This window comes from Ascaphus truei, chromosome 10, assembly GCF_040206685.1.
Source record: "Ascaphus truei isolate aAscTru1 chromosome 10, aAscTru1.hap1, whole genome shotgun sequence".
NCBI classification, from domain to species: Eukaryota; Metazoa; Chordata; class Amphibia; order Anura; family Ascaphidae; genus Ascaphus; species Ascaphus truei.
Window position 1 is genome coordinate 40,618,983 of NC_134492.1, and position 20,955 is coordinate 40,639,937.

The following is a 20,955-nucleotide window of genomic DNA, read 5'->3' on the forward strand; positions in this document are numbered from 1 at the left end:
CTTTCTGGGTAAACTTTATAGCTATATGGCTCTCCCTATTTGCCATCAGGCTATGTGAATTATGATGTCACCAGTTTGATGTCATGTGCCAGATACATAGCCTACCAGGTACAACCTGGGTACACCCAGGGGCTGACTTGCTTGACATAACTTATGGAACCTACCGTTCCTAGCAGCACCCCCTTTGGGGTGTTTCAGAGGATCCAAACATTACATCCCTTACATAAAACAAACTTGCATTCAGCCTGGCCCAGAAAGGATTTGGGCATCAAAAACAGATGCCAGTCTCCAAATATTTACCAATTTGATTAAGTAGTTATAGGGTTTTAAGGTTTAAATGACTTTGGCCCACCTATTTCACAGTTGGCAAAAGATAGCTTGGGGAAACACCCCATACTGTATGATTTGGATAGAGGGCCTTAGATGTGGCAAAGTGTTTGGGAGGATTATCAAATACAGTAGAAGGGGAAGAGCCAGTTCAGATAGCAGAGGGGAGGGGAAATCATGATATATTTGGGATAGGAAAAACAAGCAATCCTTTGAAATCAACAGGGCCAAGCAGCAAACGACACTAGAGGAGCATAAGCACAAAACATTTCATATCACATCCCATTGTATGGACGCTGAAGGGCCTGGAGACACTTGACGTGATACAAATATGGCAATAAACAACCTCTCAAACAAAATAGCAAGGAGAAGGTATTCAAGCCACCTCAAAATATTATTCTGAGGCAGTTAGACTTAATTTGAACCATTCTCACCATTTAACCAAAACAAACTCGTTGTTAGGTTGTTTTTTCCACTAAATGAAGACTTTCAATTCAATGCATTTTGTAAAAAATTTTGCCCTCAATTGTGGAGCATGCAAGAGGAATGATGTTTCAAGACCAGAACGGCTTTTCTCCAGGCAAGTGAGTTAATAATAATCATACATATAACTGTATTTAAATCCTCTCAAAGTATACACCCCGGACATGAGGTTACTTAAACGTAACCAGTGATATTAAAACTCCTACTGTAAATGTCCAAATGTGATCTTCCTTATGACAAGGCTGGCATCATCAGGTGCCCAAGTCATCACATCGTGCGCTCCACCGAAACATCAACTGGAACTGGAAAACACCCAATCTGGAAGTTATCACGTGTTGAATGTGATGATGTCATGCGCACCACCCAGTGATTAGTTGGAACGCAAGCGGAAAGTTTATTAATATCAGTGTAAATCCCTACACTGCAGATCACAGCAACATAAAAAATAAAAATTCAAAGTAATTAGTGAATCACCCACCCGAAAGTCACAAAGTAATATAGAGAAACAACTCTAATAGATATAACTAGCTGATATACCCGGCGTTGCCCGGAGGCAGGGAGGGGGGGCGTGAAAGGCAGGAGGGGGGGGCGTGAAAGGCAGGAGGGGGGGGGCGTGAAAGGCAGGAGGGGGGGGGCGTGAAAGGCAGGAGGGGGGGGGCGTGAAAGGCAGGAGGGGGGGGCGTGAAAGGCAGGAGGCGTGAAAGGCAGGAGGGGGGGGGGGCGTGAAAGGCAGGAGGGGGGGGGGGGCGTGAAAGGCAGGAGGGGGGGGGGGCGTGAAAGGCAGGAGGGGGGGGGGCGTGAAAGGCAGGAGGGGGGGGGGCGTGAAAGGCAGGAGGGAGGGGTGGGTCGTCAAAGGCAGGGGGGGCGCAGGAGGGGGGGGCGTGAAAGGCAGGAGGCGTGAAAGGCAGGAGGGGGAGGCGTGAAAGGCAGGAGGGGGGGCGTGAAAGGCAGGAGGGGGGGCGTGAAAGGCAGGAGGCGTGAAAGGCAGGAGGGGGAGGCGTGAAAGGCAGGAGGGGGGGGCGTGAAAGGCAGGAGGGGGGGGGGGCGTGAAAGGCAGGGGGGGGGGCGTGAAAGGCAGGAGGGGGGGGGCGTGAAAGGCAGGAGGGGGGGGGCGTGAAAGGCAGGAGGGGGGGGGCGTGAAAGGCAGGAGGGGGGGCGTCAAAGGCAGGGGGGGGCGCAGGAGGGGGGGGCATGAAAGGCAGGAGGGGGGGGCGTGAAAGGCAGGAGGGGGGGCGTGAAAGGCAGGGGGGGGCGTGAAAGGCAGGGGGGGGGCGTGAAAGGCAGGGGGGGGGGCGTGAAAGGCAGGGGGGGGGCGTGAAAGGCAGGGGGGGCGTGAAAGGCAGGGGGGGGCGTGAAAGACAGGGGGGGGCGTGAAAGGCAGGGGGGGGCGTGAAAGGCAGGGGGGGGGCGTGAAAGGCAGGGGGGGGGCCTGAAAGTCAGGGGGGGGCCTGAAAGGCAGGGGGGGGGGCGTGAAAGGCAGGGGGGGGGCGTGAAAGGCAGGGGGGGCGTGAAAGGCAGGGGAGGGCGTGAAAGGCAGGGGGGGGCGTGAAAGGCAGGGGGGGCGTGAAAGGCAGGGGGGGCGTGAAAGGCAGGGGGGGGTGAAAGGCAGGGGTGTGTGAAAGGCAGGGGTGTGTGAAAGGCAGGGGTGTGTGAAAGGCAGGGGGGGGTGTGAAAGGCAGGGGGGGGTGTGAAAGGCAGGGGGGGGTGAAAGGCAGGGGGAGGGGGTGTGAAAGGCAGGGGGTGTGTGAAAGGCAGGGGGTGCGACACACACACACACACACAGTGTCACACACACAGTGTCACACACACAGTGACACACACAGTGACACACACAGTGACACACACACACACACACACGTCACCTAGAGCGACACACACGCGACACCTACCTCTACTTCCGTCCGCCGCCATCTTAGGCGCCGCGAGGGAGGAAGGGTTTTTTTTCTGCCGCCGCCATCTTAGACGCCGCGAGGCAGCTGCAGCCTGCCTGGCCGCTGCCTGTTCCCCCGCCGGGGATGGAGATCAGCGGAGCGGAGGGAGGGTAGAGGTGAGCGGAGGGAGGGGAGAGGTGAGCGGAGGGAGGGGAGAGGTGAGCGGAGGGAGGGGAGAGGTGAGCGGAGGGAGGGGAGAGGTGAGCGGAGGGAGGGGAGAGGTGAGCGGAGGGAGGGGAGAGATGAGGCGAGGCAGATGCAGCCTGCCTGGCCGCTGCCTGTTCCCCCGCCGGGGATGGAGATCAGCGGAGCGGAGGGAGGGTAGAGGTGAGCGGAGGGAGGGGAGAGGTGAGGGGAGAGGTGAGCGGAGGGAGGGGAGAGATGACGCGAGGCAGCTGCAGCCTGCCTGGCCGCTGCCTGTTCCCCCGCCGGGGATGGAGATCAGCGGAGCGGAGGGAGAGGTGAGCGGAGTGAGGGGAGAGATGAGCGGAAGGAGGGGAGAGATGACGCGAGGCAGCTGTAGGCGCCGCGAGGGAGGAAGGGGTTTTTTCCTGCCGCCGCCATCTTAGACGCCGCGAGGCTGCTGCAGGCTGCCTGGCCGCTGCCTGTTCCCCCGCCGGGGATGGAGATCAGCGGAGGGAGGGGAGAGGTGAGCGGAGGGAGGGGAGAGGTGACGCGAGGCAGCTGCAGCCTGCCTGGCCGCTGCCTGTTCCCCCGCCGGGGATGGAGATCAGCGGAGCGGAGGGAGAGGTGAGCGGAGTGAGGGGAGAGATTGAGCGGAGTGAGGGGAGAGATGAGCGGAGTGAGGGGAGAGATGAGCGCCGGGTGTGTGGGGTGTGTGTGCGAGCCGAGGGGAAGAGAGTGGCAGTTGGGTGACGTCACACCCACCAATCTGATTGGCCACAGGCTGAGGACCAATCAGATTCACCGCAGCTAGTACCAACCTTGGATTTTATATATTAAGATATATCTCAGCAAACATAAATCCAATATAATATACTATATATACACAATTAAAAACAAGAAATAATAATTCCCCTGTTATGTTGTATGACAACATATCTCTCAATAAAGAATGTAACCTACTGTAAATTATCTCACAAAAATACTCTAAAGTCAAATACTGCATTTAAACCTTTTGGTGAAAAACAATCCAGCTCTTTAATTAATTGACATTGCTTTGGGTGCATCAACACTCTCTTCAGTTGCAAAATACAAACACATATTTGAAATCTTAGTTTAATAACACCATGGTTGTGGAGTAAAAATTGTTTGGTCACTGGAGAATCATTTGACATATTTGATGGATCATGTAAGGCTTGGCGAATTGAGTATTTATGCTCAGTGATACACTTTTTTTAAGGTTTAATAATCTTTCCCACGTATCCCTTACCACAGAGATGCCACAACAGGTGAATAACATAATCTGAGTTGCCTGTGTAAAAATTATTTATCATTATGGGATGCTGGAAATATTCCCCCTTAATAACTGAATGGCAATGGATACAGTTTAGACAGGGAATTGTCCCAAATTGCCTGGTAGATAGAACTATCTGTGATTCTCCTGTGGCAAATCAACCTGCTCTTACTAAGAAATCTCATAAATATCTACCACTGTTATAAGAAAACAGCAGAGGAGACTTATGAATATTACATAATAGCGGGTCACTGTTAAAAAATATGCCAGTGATGTAATATTGTTCTTTTAATATATTTAGGCAGAGGAGTACTTCAACACAAATGGATTCCTACCAATCAGATCCATATTTTGACATTCATTCTTCATTCATGCCATCAAAAGTTGCTCTGTTTGTTTGTGTCCACTCTATGAATTCCTCAGCCATCTGATGCAGTCGATCCTCCAAGCGTGTGGGATCTGATACAATTCACTTGACCCTAAACAGCTGACTTGATTTTCAATGAGATTAGGAGGATGGAGACTACTGCCAATAACAGATTATTTATCTCTGAATATTTGACAAATAGATCCATACTCAATATGTCTTCTGTTTTCTATATGGCAACATCCAAAAAGTTAATAGATGTATAATCAGCTGTCATGGTAAACCTTATTTGTTGGATGTGCCTTATTGATGTTCTTTGCCACAAAAGAAACACGTCATCAATATATCTCTTTGAAAGTAGGAAGTGCAGCATAAAGTCCCAATCTCTAGACACATGTTGGTTTTCAAATGCCGCTATGAACACACTGATGTATTCTGGGGCAACATTTGAGCCCATTGCAGTTCCTTGCTTTTACATATCAATTCCAACATTGATCCTGATCCACAGTATCACAAATTATATCTCCAACAGCCGCACCCACCCATCATGTGGTGTAGAGGTGTACAGGCTCTGAACATTCATTGTGACCATTTTTTCCCCTCCAAGATTCAGAGGGAGCAAAACAAATATCCCCCAAAAGAGATACGAAAAAGGTAATAGTGCAAAAACGTTTGAAATAGTTGAATGATCAACAGGAAATCTTCACTCTTATATAATGCCTACTCACAGTGGGCTTAATTAAAAAAGGCATATATCCCAAATTGTGGCAAGTTATCCTTCCTTTGTTGGATAGGTTCCATGTGGGGATAACCTCAGGGTAAATTGATAGAGGAGATTATAGTGCAGATCTGTGTGAAAAAGATTTTGCATAGATTCCTGAATCAATGTTCAATCTCAGCTTAAGGGGCCTATTCAGGTAGCTTCGATAAGATTGCTGCTGCATCGATCGGGTTGGCATGTTCCTACTGTTTTTGTGTCAAAATGGTACAATACTATAAAAAAAACCTACCCATTTAATCTATTGATTGTCACTGTGGCAATCTACTGTAGGCCCACATTGGCAACCAATGGCACTCTACTGCCCACCCGCTCTACCCATAACAACTCCCCCAACCAAACCACACACAGTAATGGGCCAAAGCCCTATTAGCCATATAATAGTTCTTTGCCCATTAAAAATAAACCAATAGCCAGCCAAGTTATAGTAAATAAAAGTTGTACTTACCCCTGCCAGGAACGAAGGCTGTCCTCATTATCCTCCTCCTCTTCCGTGGCACCAACATTAAAATAAAAACACTAGCTACTGGCCAGTAACCACTTAATTACCTTTGTGGGTAGTAATCGCTATGGAAATTAAGGGGTTAATCCCTCCCACTATCCACCCAGGAGGCCTAACCACCCTCCCCAGGGCAACTACCTTCACCCCTCACCACTCTACCCCCATCACTACACACACAAATGGGCAAAATCCCCAGTAGCCAAATATGGCTAATAGTGCTTTTGCGTGAAACAAATAGTGAACAAGCGCTAGTTAAGTAAAAAAAAATATATATATTATATATATAACTTAGTACAAAGTAAATAGTGATTCAGGTTCCAATAGTCCACAAGCCTGTATAACCGGTCTAGCTGGTTATCTCCAAACCAGAAAAAAATTGTATGGCAAAAATACCTATATGGCGCCTAGGAAGACAGTTCAATGATAATATAACACAGCAAACCACCCCTTGTGTGGATTGTCCATCAATGTCTGCTCCGCTGCTGTGCTACTTCTGAGGAATCCTTTAAGGATCACCACATCATACTTGTAGATGTATATGAAGAAGAAAAGAGAAGACAATACAAGCACTAATAGTGCATTATCTCCTAATAAGCAGTACAGGGTAACAAGACTGCAGGGTACAATGATAGCTGAAACTAGCTGAAATTATAAAAATGCTGCATTAACAATATGAAGCTGTGAAAGTGAGCAGTGGTTGTGCTTCCGCTCCAAGGGATCCTAATAGCATTGACTCTCCAGCACAGTTAAAATTGAAATCCTACTTAGTCACTAGGACTTTTCACCTTATAAGTAGGATTCTTTACAACAGGATTCACTGTGGCTGTCCTCACATGCAGAGCTGCATGTAACCGGCGTCTCTTATCAGCTGGTGTGGCTTGGGATCAGGTCCCTCTCCGTGACCGGCAACTCCGATCAGCTGGTGCGGCTGAAGATTAGGTCCCTCTCTGCTCGGCTCCTGCTGCTGGCGTGGCGTCTTCGATCAGCTGCCTCTGCATAGCTCTTACTGATGATGTCACATCTCTCCGGAGTCAGCTATGGCAATACTACGGGGTCCTCGAGGTATAATAGCTCTTTTGCCAATTATGATGCAAAAAGAACAATTAAAAGAACACTAGCCAAGAAACCCATTGATTGTCACTGTGGTTACCTATGCCCTCAACAGGGGCATAGATAGCCACATTGGCAATCGATGGACACCCTATAGTCAATTAAAGTGTCTCTTACCCTTGCCGAGATGAAGGCTCATCCTCTTCATCCAAGTTCGGCACCAACAACTCTTTACCAACGAAGCAATGATCCTCAACTTGAAGTACAGCATGATCCACAGAAGTACATGATCCTCAGTTACTTTAAGAGGAGTCTTCTTCTCTTGAACAGGTTCAGGAGATGTTGACTCACTGTCTTCTTGCTGTCAAATGAGACGTGACTGTCCTTATATAAGGCCTATCACGTCACATTTGACAGACACATGGTCATCCACCAATCCGATTGGTGGGTGGACCCTGTGTCTAGTTGTGAAGTTTGGCAGAGAATGACTTCTCTACCAATCATGATGGAACCACATGGTACAGTATATAGTACATGCAACAATCAAAATGATTGAGTCACTGATTGAGCTACCTGTGCTGATGCAGGAATATCCTTAAATCCTGACCTGTTGGTGGCCTTTGAGGGCTGGAGTTAAGCACCTCTCCTGTATAGGGTTCCATGCACAAATTAAAGTCTCTCAAATACACCTAGTGTTATTTGGGTCCATGGCAGATGGAACATGTGTAACCTGCTGGTATTGTTGCCAAAACATTTTAGTGCTCTGCAATAAACAACAACCAATACCAAAGATCAAAGTGTGTTGGTTTCAATGGCCTAACATTTTGATTACTGTTCATTAACTTAAGTAAAATTAGCTGAGTAGTTGCACTGCTGTTTATTTCTTATATCTCGCCTCTCTGTCTTACCATACAGGTATATCTCAGCAGCAGGAGAGGTGTCTGGGTTCTTCGACGTCTAGGAGATGGGGGATATCCTTGGGATGTATTTTTCGTCACCCGTTTCAAGAACTGGATCAGAAACGCACTACCACCTGCTATGGCACGGTGGTTAATGAAGAGATATTTAAATAACCAATTCAACCATGAAGTCTATGGTCTACAACCTGAAGGGTAAATTGATGTTTGCAAAGTGTGCGGGTACTGCCAAAACACTATGTGCTTTGATTTAATTTCTAAATACAATACACAATTCTCATCAATATGCACTAACATGATGTGGGCTGTTTTAAGGTGTCAATAATTTAATTTTCTTCAGAACAAAAAAACATGAACCTGTAAGTTAGACTCACTATAAATCACACTTCATAGCACTTAGAAAATAATTAATTATGTGGGTGCCACTGCAATGTTATTGCAGAATAACATAACACATATTTAAACAATGGATTACCATCTACCTCAATTTAGGCAGTACTGTCAGAGTTCAATGAATAACCCTTTAAGTGTATTATCATTTCTGGGAAATCATTGGTCATTCCGAAATGTTGGTGTGTCTGGGGTTTAATGAAGAGACAGTTGAAAACCATTGTTATGGAACATTTTCTGATATTTAAAGCTGCAATCTCATCAGAATCCTATATGTTCCAATCATATGTAACCCATGCTCCGCCCCCCCCCCCCCCCTCTGGGAGGTACACTGAATTACTAGGTTAGTGTGTTGCTGAGGCATACCTGCTGGTTTAGGAGCGCTGAGTAGCCAAAATGGTAAGGGGCAACAGGACAGGCTTTAGGATGGCCTTTGAGTTCATGCTCATTGGTTCAGCGCCTCCAGCTGTGATGGGCTCCTGGGATGCAGGATGTCAGCTCCCACCACAACACTCCTTTCCCCGCCTGCCCAGGAACTGACACCCAGGCAGAGGTATAGTGAACAGAAAGCTTTATTGGACATGCTGCAGCAGTTCTTCATACAGCACAATTGTTGAGGTCCAATGTCCCAGGACTTCAGGATGGTGCTGCCCCGATAGTATGAGGCCTGGAGTCTTGGTGGTCCCCAGGCCCTTAGGCCTAAGGTGGGCCAGCTCATCTGCGCCATGGGAGAGTCTGACAGCCCTTTCTCTTTCTTTGGGAGGCAGAGCAAGGCTCATCTAACTTTGCTACACCCACTGGTTAGCTTCAGGAAGGGGCAGGCTCATGGACTGTACCCATCACTGATAGGCTTACACAGGCCATGAGTCACCACCTTACTTCCATCACTTACAAGCGGGCGGAAAGGGGGGCCAATGGCCCATAGATTAACCCATGAAGGCCCTGAACCTACTAGGGACTTACATCATAGATACACTGTGGGGAAAGAGAGGTATTATGGGACATATCATGTTGCACATATAATGTTAGTATCTTGTCCCTGAGCATATCCACCTCTTGGAGTTTTTTTTCTTCTTCTTAATCTCTATCTTCAGAAGTTAGCATGAGCTCTGGGGAGATCTCAATTGTAACATTGCTAATTCTTAATATTTAAAGCGCTTAAATCTCCTAAACAAATCATTCAATTTTCTAATATAAAATCAGTGTTGGTAAGGGCAACAACAGAACTGTTAAAGTATATGCAAAAATAAAATGGAAAAATAAATTGAGATCAGCTCCTAGATGCTCTGGTCTTAGTAAGGGTCGCCAATGGGGACAAATCTCACTCCCTTGATGAAGCAACATATTACAATTGCGAAGTGCATTGGAGAAAGAACCTGAGGAGTTTTGTCCGCGTTGGTGATCCTTACTAAGCCCCGAACATCCAGGAGTGACATCCCCGCACCTGTAGCATGGAAGTCCATCCAGCCAGCACCATGGAGAAACGGGTCACTGCCACTACTCCACAGAATCCGCATATACTTGCCTAGGTGGAAACTATAAAAGATCAATAGATAAATCAAATGGAGAAACACACCAGTGCTTGCAACAAAAAAAAATATTTATTAGAGACTATCAACGTTTCGGCTACCACCTAAACCTCTCAAGACAAAGAAACTGTGACTAAACACAACTTTAAATACTCTTCTGCCCACACTGTGCCTACCAAAAAGCGCTGGCAAAACAGCTGCCACTCACCACTAATGAGGTCGCTAGGCAACCGCAGTAAACAAACTAGGCCAGCGAGAATAAACATTTAGGCCGTAACTCGAAGTTAAAGACCAATGTGAAACAACGTGTTAATATTTATTTTGGGGAGGCCTTGATCCAGCAAGGGCTGCTGCCGCTGATATAAATTAATTATACATTGTTTTATAATACAATACATGTGTGTAGTATAGCCCACTCATCTTTAACATATTATTGGGAGACGTGTGTGTGTGTCCGTCCGTGTCCAAGAGAATGATCTAAGTGCAAACAGTGAAGGGAGGAAAACCCATCATGATGTAGTATGTCTATGTGATATAAAGGGAAATTGCTCTGTATCAGTAATACACTCACAGATTTTCTGCTTGTTTTCTAGGCATATAGCTCCACATGAGTAGGTGATGTTCAGGAAGGTCGATCTGTATATCACCAATTCTTCTAATATTTGTCACACTAGATTCAAAAGCGGGACATAGTGAAGTACTCTGCAAAAAAAGGAAAGCCGCTTGCAATCTGGTAGTTGGAGCAGGTATATTGGGACAAATCCTGGCAGAAATGTACAGCATACTGTACAAGCAGTGGATGCTATGTTAGCTCTGTAGCGTAGGCTTTGTATGGTTGTCTCCGAGTCTTTTCCTCCTGATATCCTCGTCTTTGCCTGATGACGTCAGCGGATGGGACGGTACTTGTGAGGCTGTGCAGGGATACGGCAGGAGTCCAAAGACTGAAACCTACGCATTTCGCTTTGCAAAGCCTCTTATACAATGTTATTCACAATGCTTGCTGGGTTTCTGGTATCTTTACTACTTGAATTTACTAAACAATAACTCGCAATACAAAAAAATTACTTTATTTAATATCATTAAGGTTAAGGGGCCTATTCTAGTAGCTTTGATATTATAATCGCAACATTGAATGTGTTGGCATGTTCATAGCTCATGGTATGAAATTTGTGATAGAACGATATTCACTATTGCAAATTGAATTTTACATGCCGTTTAAGAAAATGACACACCGCACAAGTTTGTAGTTGCATCACAAGTGAAATGACATAAGATACGATTTTCTTTGACCAGTCTGGAAGAGCTGCGCAGAGAGAAGCTGCATCTCCCTGCACAGCTGTTACAGGCGATTGCGCTGATTTTATTTACATTTTTAGGACAGTAATGTTCAGTACTGTATATTTGAATGCACAAAAGCGCTATTAGCCATAGTTGCCTAATATGGCTATTGCCAATTCCCGTGTGTGGTGTTGGTGGTAGAGGGGGTGGGTGAAGCAGGTAGTTGTCCAGGGGTGGGTAGTTAGACATCCTGGGGGGATGTGCATTACCCATTACCCATCTTTACCCACCCCATCTATCACCAACAAAGCAGGTACTGCTGTTTAATCCTTTCATTACCTTAGTGGTTAGCCACTAAGGTAATGAAGCTCTGCTGCTATTTTATTTCTATTACATAGCATTGAAGCAGTGGATCCCTTGAGCTGAAATGAATGCGATTCAGCTTCGGAAACCCCCTGCTTTAATCCTACGTAGTAAAAATAAATGATATGCCATCTAATGTAAATCTCAAATCCTATCTGACCACCCTTCACGTGGTGTTAAAAATGAAAGCGGCTTACTGAATAGCTACACATGCAAAATCGCTTGTAAAATGCACTTTACATGCGTTAAGTCACTTTTCGAAGCTATTAGAATAAGCCCCTAAGGATAGGACCTTTAAGAATGATATCTGCAATGACAGCAAAGGAGAGACAATTCTCATGTGGCTTATCCCAGATGTGACATGCACATTGGTAACCAGGGACTGATGTTATGTTGTACATCACAGTATATTGTTTAAGCATTATATATATCATATGCTGTGTTTGCTATTTGCTGTACCTTTGCTATTAATGATGTTAGAAATAATCTCACATTTGTTTTTAGAATCATGTGGAAGGAGCCTTTGGTGAATGAGGAGCTTCCAAGCCGCATTCTCTGCGGTTCGGTGGTCCTAAAGTCCAAGGTCATAGAGTTTACAGAAACATCTGCCCGTTTTGGAGATGGCACCACCGCAGAGAACCTTGATGTTGTTATCTTTACTACAGGATACAATTTCTCCTTCCCCTTCTTGGAGGAATCCATTATCAAAGTGGATAATAGCAATGGATTTCTATACAAAATGATCTTCCCTCCTGACCTACAAAAGCCCACGCTTGCTGTCATTGGTCTTATATTGCCGATTGGGCCAGTTATGACAACTGCTGAACTTCAGAGTCGGTGGGCCACTAAAGTCTTCAAGGGTAAGAACAACATTGTCATCTGTAGAATTAATGTTCTCCATAAGGTCAACAAAGATGTCATTGTTGTATAGACTTTGACTGTGTTTATGTGCTATATTATCTGGAAGAACTGGTAGATGATATACTGTATCTGTAAACATTTTATTTATTAATAATAGAAGCAGAATGCATCACAGCCATAGGGTTTAATATTCCACATTCACTCCTTTGGATAACACATTGCAAGAGGTATCTTCCTCAGATCAGGGGAGCGCAAACTTTTTGAGCTGCGCCCCCCTGCCTGCTACCCCTTGCGGCCCCCTCATCTCGATCAGCAGAGTCAAGTGACGTCACGTGACCACGTTACCATAGAGACACCGTGTGACGTCACTCCGCATGACACCGTGCCGTCATTTGACGCCACGTTGCCATGGCGATGCGTCACACCAATGCATCTGAACCCCGGTAAGTTTGTTGTAGAGGCCTCACACGATCCCCCGGCATTTCATTTTAATGCCTCTGGGAAGAGTGCGGGGCACCACATAACAGCAGAGGAACAGTAACCATTGTTAATCAGACTTCACTAAATAAACAGCTACACAGACAGGGGTTCTCGGTAATATGCATTAGCTGCTCGATGAAAATGAAAAACATATGTAGCGCTGCTTCCCCCCACCCCTCTGGGAGATCTTGCCTAAGCTACAGGTGTTGTGGTGCTTGTTACCTGTGAGGGTCTGCGATGGTATGTGGAAACAGGACAGGCTTTTAGTGATCCTTCAGGTTCTTTTCATCTTGGTGTCAGCGCCTCCAGTCACAGCGAGCTCCAGCATAGCTGCAAACAGTCCCCACCATGACAGTCTTCTCTCATACTTCTAACCAATAGACTGTTACTTAGGCAGAAGTATATAAAAATGATTCTTTATTGAAGCAGCCCCTGCAATTGGTATTACAGCGTATGCATCTTATTTTTTACGATGGGTCCCAGACCTCTGGATGGTGCTGGCCTTCTTGCAATATTGAGGCCTTGTGCTCTGCACAGATCTTGGGCTGCACCGAGCCCCAGGAGGGGCTGAAGGCATGTCTCTGTCAGGATTCTGCTCGCCACAAACCAGGGTCGGACCGCGTGGCTGAGGTAGGGTTGTAAAAGCACCGACCTGAGACCGCGCAGGCTGATCCGGATTGCGCAGTTCGTAGTCATATGTAGCAGGATCAGGATTGGAGAAGTCAGCATCGTCGTTGTACAAGCCAGGGTCAGGAAAGGAGACGTCAGGATAAACATTGTTCAGGCAAGAGTTCGGCAACAGGTAGTCAGGAGAGCCCCGCTTCAGCTTAGGAGCGCGGGGTTGGCCTCTGCGCGAGCGACGACCATGGCCCATGGTACTGGTCACAGGAGATGGTAGGCAGACCAGAGTAGCACACCGCTTTGCTGCACGGGTGCACCAGTGCTACAGCGCAAGAGTCCTGAGCGGGCTGGGGAATCCTCTGTAACAGTGCAGGAACCAGGACACGACCTCTCTAGATTAGGGAAAGAGTAGGCCCCAGGAACCAGGAAGCTGTAGATACACAGGTAAACCTCCGCTTCAGTGCAGAAATCCAGGAGGCTGAAGGACGCAGGGACGAAACCTCTGCTTCAGCACAGGAGAACAGGAAGCTGAAGGACGCAGGACGGAACCTCCGTATCAGCATAGGAGAACAAGCGGGCTTGAAGAGAGCTGAAGGACGCAGGGCGGAACCTGGTATCAGCATAGGAGAACAAGCGGCTTGTAGGAAGCTGAAGGACGCAGGGCGGAACCTGGTATCAGCATAGGAGAACAAGCGGCTTGAAGGAAGCTGAAGGACGCAGGGCGGAACCTGGTATCAGCATAGGAGATCAAGCGAGGGCTTGTGGCAAAACAGTAGTGACATCCAGTTAGGACTATGCTCGGCAAGGAGCATTGTGGGAAAGCAATACTTAAAGGCCAGCGGGCCAATCCCCGGCGGGGGTGTGAAGGTACTGCTCCAATGAGTGAATGCCAGTCTAGGTTGCAGTGATAGGCTGCACATCTGCAGTAGATACCAAAGGGAGTGTGTATTGCTTTAGTGAGTGAATCCAGGCTGCAGCAAACATCAGGAGAGCTGTTCCAGAACTGCACCGGTCTGCAAGGTAAGGCAACCAGTAAACCGCGGAGCGGATTCCTTACAGTACCCCCCCCTTGACGCGAGACCTCCGGGCGAACATGAGCACTCATAAAGTTGGAGGACCGGGAATTGTTGCTGAACCGTCTAGGATTGGTGTTAGAGTCGTGGTCCAGAGACTCGTGGTTAGTCCTTAGTGTACCCCCACCCCCCGGTGAGAACTGTGGCCAGACAGGACCATCCATGGGCCTTGGGGACATTGAGTTGTTCCTAAAATTCTTTAGGTGGAAAGGGCATCCGTAAACGAGCAGTTTTTTGGTGAGTACAGTTCTAGGATATGAGATTGATGGAAAAAACATCCTTGGTACATGGCTCGCCTCGCAAAATGTCTTGGAAATCCAGAGCTGTGAGGAACCAGAGAGTTCCAGAGCAGAAATGGCAGAAGAACCCCCACTGAAAGCCCAGTCTTTAATAAAGGAACCTGAATCTAGGATCAGCGGCCCTGATAGTTGATCGAATACACCAGGAGGAACTTTGTAATAGAAAAAGTCTTGGCAGACCACTGCATGTTGGAATTTGCGAGGAATTTTTTCTCTAGAAGGCTCCCAGGTAATGGTTAGTAAAGGTATAGGCTGGTTGGAAGCATCTCCCGGTATTGGTATGGAAGGTGACAAGGCAAGCAGTAAACCAGGCATAGGGACCGAAATCTTGGGATACGTACAGAGTATTTCCAACTGAGAGGAAATAACAGGGGCAACTGAAAATTCCGAGGGACAAAACCATGGTTTAGCAGGAGCAGAGAAGCAAACAACAGTAGAGCTCTCCAATACTGGGAAATCTTCATAGGAAGATAGTATTGTCAGTGAATCAGGAATACTCCTTGGGATTTTCAAATCAGTAGCTTGAGAAAAAGGCAGAGCCAGGGTAGTGGTGGGAGGGAAGCTAACATCAGAAGCTGAAGTCTGTACCTCAGTGACAGGGCCTTGAGAATCAACAAGCAGCAAGTATGAACTATGAAAACTCTTAATGACAGGCACCTTAGGAGTACAAGGAGTCTTTTCCGAAACTGCAATGACCCTAACCACAGGGGTACCTAACCTGACAAAAACATGAATAGGTGTGTTTTCTAGTGCAAAATCTCTGATCACAGAACTCCTAACCGATAGTGAGGGTGTCTGGGTTTGATTAGAGAAAAAAATCAGATGTATTGATAAGTGACATAGAAAGAATTACTGAGGTTCTAGATTTGCTGGACATGTGAGAAAAAATACCCTTTAAGACAGGAGCTTTAATTTCTTCCCAGAGTAACCCAATGGTTGCTGGGGCAAATTTAGACACAGTACTGAGGGACTGAGTTTCAGCAAAGGCAGGACAGCTAAATAGCTCAGATTTAAACCCCAGGACTTGTAATATAAGCATGATGGTCTCAGACAGTACAAAGGGAGTGACCCCAGATATGCTGATCTCTGGAGGATTAACCTGGAGAGAGAACACAGGGGAACCCTCAGCCAGAACAACCATCGTAGGAAGAGATTCAGAATCTGAAGGAGAATCACTACCTCTCAGAGTCTCAAAACCAGTAAGACACAATTCAGCGAAAAGGGAAACAGTGGGCAGGCTTTTTACTAATCTATATGAAAAAGCGTCACTTTTTGGGAGAAAACCGTGCGTCAGCAAACATTCCTGGGAACACAATATGAACCCCAGGAGGAACTGTATGCTTTTAACCCTAAGCTTAAAGAGGAGGAGAACTCAGACAGTACACAGGGGTTAATCCTAACTGTACTGGTCTCTGAAGTAGGTATTTGGTAAGGAATGTCTGGGAAACCAGAAAATACTGCAGATTCCATAATGTGGGGACTATACGCTGAAGCAGGGATCACCGCTCTCTGGGTGACAGGCTGGTTCAGTGAAATACCCGGGAGAAGGAACTCTGCGACCAAGCTTAGGGAAAAACCTGACTCCTGAATACATTTAACAGGAACCAGAACTTTAGCCGAAGTCTCCGGAGGCGAAACTGCGGAAACTTGAGCTGAAGCAGGGGATTTATAGCAAAGAATATCTAAGGACTCCGTACGGTTATGGGAATCCCTCAATGCAACCTCTGCTGTCTGACTCGTGGATTCATTCTCTGAGGCTAAAACGAAGGCATTAACTTGGAGGCAGCAAGAATTTACAGGGGTTAATACAGACAGTGCCTGAGAGTAAAACACAGGAAATTTTTTCTCTGTATTAGGAGAGACAAGGGATCTCTCCTCTGGAGCTAGGGGCGTGACCGTGGCTGGCAGAGAACAGGGAATTATCAAAGGAAACTCAGAGAGCTGCCCCTCAGGGGTTAATACAGAAATGACCCTGGGAACAGAACTTAGGGATTCTTTCTCTGACGGGGAAAGCACACAGGACTGTCTAGCAGAGGTTAAAGCTGGAAAACCCTCAAGACCTAGAGAGAGGGATTCAGAGCTAGAAATAGGAGAACTAAGGGACTTATTCTCTGATATTCGAACCTTAGTGTTGGTTAGCGAAACACATGTATACTCCAGGGGAGCTTCACAGACCTGATTGGCAGGGGTTAATGTAGACGTATCATTGGAGTCAAGGAACCCGGGCATACAATCAGGGCTAGGAACCGTGGCAGTTACAACGTTAGGAGAAATTGCTAATGGGTCCGTTTGATCATCTCCCGGAGAGGGAGATACGTCCCCCGGTTTAGCGACAGGACTGGCAGCAGAGGGGAACTGCCAAATGGCGGCGTAGGCGGCCAGGAGGCGATCCTGTTTTAACAGGCGAATGTCCAATACCGAGGAAAGTAAATGCAGCGTACCCTGAGCGAGAGCCACCATGACGAAAGGGTCCGGGAGTACTACGTGAATGTCCAATGACAAAGCCAGGGCATTGAGAGTCCTACAGGCGTTGGCCCGTTTCACAGAATTCACCTTATCCCAGGGAGAAGGGGAATCAGGGGAGAGGACACAAGTGGCAAAATACTGTTTTAAGTCTCTGAGGCAGGAAGCCTTACTAATGAGATCATTACGGCATTTCTTTTGCAAAAGAGTTAAACCATCAAACATACATGGATCCTCCATTAGGGGTAGGATATCGCACAGATACCAGTCTTGATACTGGAACTGGTCCATAGGTCGGGACAGGATTTCAGAAAAAAATGTACCAACCCTTACCTCAGCGGGGTCCGAGTTTGTGAGGCCGAGCATACTGTCAGGATTCTGCTCACCACAAACCAGGGTCGGACCGCGTGGCTGAGGTAGGGTTGTAAAAGCACCGACCTGAGACCGCGCAGGCTGATCCGGATTGCGCAGTTCGTAGTCATATGTAGCAGGATCAGGATTGGAGAAGTCAGCATCGTCGTTGTACAAGCCAGGGTCAGGAAAGGAGACGTCAGGATAAACATTGTTCAGACAAGAGTTCGGCAACAGGTAGTCAGGAGAGCCCCGCTTCAGCTTAGGAGCGCGGGGTTGGCCTCTGCGCGAGCGACGACCATGGCCCATGGTACTGGTCACAGGAGATGGTAGGCAGACCAGAGTAGCACACCGCTTTGCTGCACGGGTGCACCAGTGCTACAGCGCAAGAGTCCTGAGCGGGCTGGGGAATCCTCTGTAACAGTGCAGGAACCAGGACACGACCTCTCTAGATTAGGGAAAGAGTAGGCCCCAGGAACCAGGAAGCTGTAGATACACAGGTAAACCTCCGCTTCAGTGCAGAAATCCAGGAGGCTGAAGGACGCAGGGACGAAACCTCTGCTTCAGCACAGGAGAACAGGAAGCTGAAGGACGCAGGACGGAACCTCCGTATCAGCATAGGAGAACAAGCGGGCTTGAAGGGAGCTGAAGGACGCAGGGCGGAACCTGGTATCAGCATAGGAGAACAAGCGGCTTGTAGGAAGCTGAAGGACGCAGGGCGGAACCTGGTATCAGCATAGGAGAACAAGCGGCTTGAAGGAAGCTGAAGGACGCAGGGCGGAACCTGGTATCAGCATAGGAGATCAAGCGAGGGCTTGTGGCAAAACAGTAGTGGCATCCAGTTAGGACTATGCTCGGCAAGGAGCATTGTGGGAAAGCAATACTTAAAGGCCAGCGGGCCAATCCCCGGCGGGGGTGTGAAGGTACTGCTCCAATGAGTGAATGCCAGTCTAGGTTGCAGTGATAGGCTGCACAGCTGCAGTAGATACCAAAGGGAGTGTGTATTGCTTTAGTGAGTGAATCCAGGCTGCAGCAAACATCAGGAGAGCTGTTCCAGAACTGCACCGGTCTGCAAGGTAAGGCAACCAGTAAACCGCGGAGCGGATTCCTTACAGTCTCACACCCAGCCGGGAGGAACTTGAACTGAAAGTCTCAACCCCAGGAGGGGCTGAGCTTGACTGATTATAATTTGGACACTACCTCCCTAAAACACAGAGGGGGAGGGCACAGGGTCTGCACCATGATTGGCTGTTCACAGACTCCAGTTCACTTCCACCCTCGTTACTCAGAGAGGCAGCATGAGGAGGGGTAAACTGACAGGATAGCCTGTCACTGCCTGTAGCTACTGGGGCTTACGTGACAGGGAGGCAGAAAGATAGCCAGGACCAGCCATGGCTATACATATTTCTGCGCGTTGTCCTTCCATTAGTAATAGAGACAGGGTGCATCACAAGGTTATCTGTAACTACAGATAGCCACCTGAAAAACTGAGGGGTTTTACAAACACAAAATAGTTTAAAAGATATATCACTGCAGTTTTGGAGGAAAACTAATGCAAACAGAGTCATTTATGCATCAAGGTGCCTTGCTTCATTTGGTTACATGATAGACATATTACAATGGGATGAATCAAATTCTTCATGTCAAAAGTTAGCCTGGCTCTAATATTTTACATAAAATGTAAGAAACTTGATTTATAAGCTTTTTACACTTAACCTTCTATTTGGTCTCTTTTATAACCTTAAATATTTTCTTCTATCTTCCTATTTGTAACTGTGAAGTGCTTTGAGTCCCATTGGCAGAAAAGTGCTCTATAAATAAAGTTGCTATTATTATTATTATTATTCTTTGTGGGCACTGAATTAACATGGGAAACATCGTAGATCAAGCAGGTCCAACAGGTCAGCTATTTAAGATTACTTTATTTAACATATAATTAGTAAATAAATCTACTTTAATTATCACTAAGGGAACTTGCTGACATCCTGTTTATGTTGTCCAGAAAATGAGGCTTGTTAGTTTTCTTTGAGGGCAGAACTTGGACTACAATGTGCTAGAGTTGAAGTACAGGACTATCAGAGAAGTACGATACAGATTTTCAGAATAAAAAAACGAATGTAACTAAATTGTATATTTTTCCCCCCAGGATTACACAAACTGCCAAATACCAAAGAAATACAGGATGATCTGGCCAGAGAAGTGAAGCAGAGAGAAAAATGGTATGATGGGTTGTGGGTCATAAAAGAGGCAGATCTCACACACATGTGTAAAGTGCATTTACCATTATTTAGTGCAATTTAATGCAACTCACAATGGGATGGGGGGTGGGGGGCAAATAACTAAAGAAAAGTTTGGAAAGTATAGATACAAAAAACCACCCGCCTAATTAGAAATATATGAATCCTTCCATTAATCTAATTATAAAATGTTTTGCTTCTTAAGGTTTGCAACATCTAAGGAGAATGCCCGGCGTACAGATTACATTACATACATGGACGATTTGGCCTCGTTGATAGGAGTCAAGCCGAACATATTCAGACTATTTCTTTCAGATCCTGTTCTGGCCATGAAAATGTTCTTTGGGCCCTGCAATCCTTACCAATACCGTCTAACTGGGCCTGGAAAGTGGGCTGGAGCCAGGGAAGCCATCTTGAACCAATGGGATCGTATTGATAAGCCCATTAGGTTAAGAGTGATAAAGCAAGAGTCATATTTATCTTTGTCATCACTTTTGCTCGGGGTTCTTTGCTTTGTAGCTTTGATTGCTGCTTTTTTGGTAAAGAGCTAATTTGTGGCAGCAATAGTGTCAAAGTTGCTTCGCCTCAGGTTGATATTAAATAACTTTCATGCCTTAGCTTTATAACGGAAGCCCATTCGATGAGTTATGTGGCCATCAAATAATTTCACATTGCTGCATGTACCCAAAGCAAAGTGTAAACTTAAGGTCTTGTTATGTGGTTTCAAATACGGAAACTAATTTTGTTAGCTAAACAATGTGTATGTAATTGAAACTTTGACTTGTGAGTACTGAATACAGAGTACAATAAATTAGTCAAATCCAACGAATGTGGTGGACATTTGGTTAACAGGCATAATACATTATAGCTCCTGCCGTTATATATCAGTGTATGAGTTAGCATGTCAATAAAGATGCTGGAGCCAGTATGCCTCCCTAGCTGCTTGCGTCTATTTTTGTATGCACATGCAAGTGTTTGTATGTCCTCTGTGTGCCAGTGTATCTACCGTATACATATGTAACTGGTGTTCCCGTACCCGACGGGAGATCTCACTGATACACGATGTTGTGGTGCTCACCTGCAGGTATACAGAAGGCCCTGAACTTCCGCCGATGTTAGTTGGGGAATCAACAGGACAGGCTGTTGGTGATCCACAGCTCTCTTCTCCTATGGTACAGCGCCTCCATTCCCACAGGGCCTATCGCAGATAGGTGCAGTCCCCTGTAGAAAACATCTCT

General features: G+C 46.7%; 1 protein-coding gene across 2 annotated transcripts in view; it reads left to right on the forward strand.

Annotated features, from left to right (window-relative positions):
- LOC142503882 (dimethylaniline monooxygenase [N-oxide-forming] 2-like) overlaps positions 1-20,659 on the forward strand; it is a 41,339-nt gene extending 20,680 nt beyond the window's left edge. For both annotated transcript variants that reach the window (XM_075616763.1, XM_075616764.1), the window contains 4 exons: positions 7,771-7,967; positions 11,837-12,192; positions 19,627-19,699; positions 19,923-20,659. In XM_075616763.1, coding sequence (XP_075472878.1) covers positions 7,771-7,967; positions 11,837-12,192; positions 19,627-19,699; positions 19,923-20,268 — 972 coding nt within the window. In that variant the 3' untranslated portion in view covers positions 20,269-20,659. The remainder of the gene's footprint in view (positions 1-7,770; positions 7,968-11,836; positions 12,193-19,626; positions 19,700-19,922) is intronic.
- The last annotated feature ends 296 nt before the right edge of the window (positions 20,660-20,955 follow it).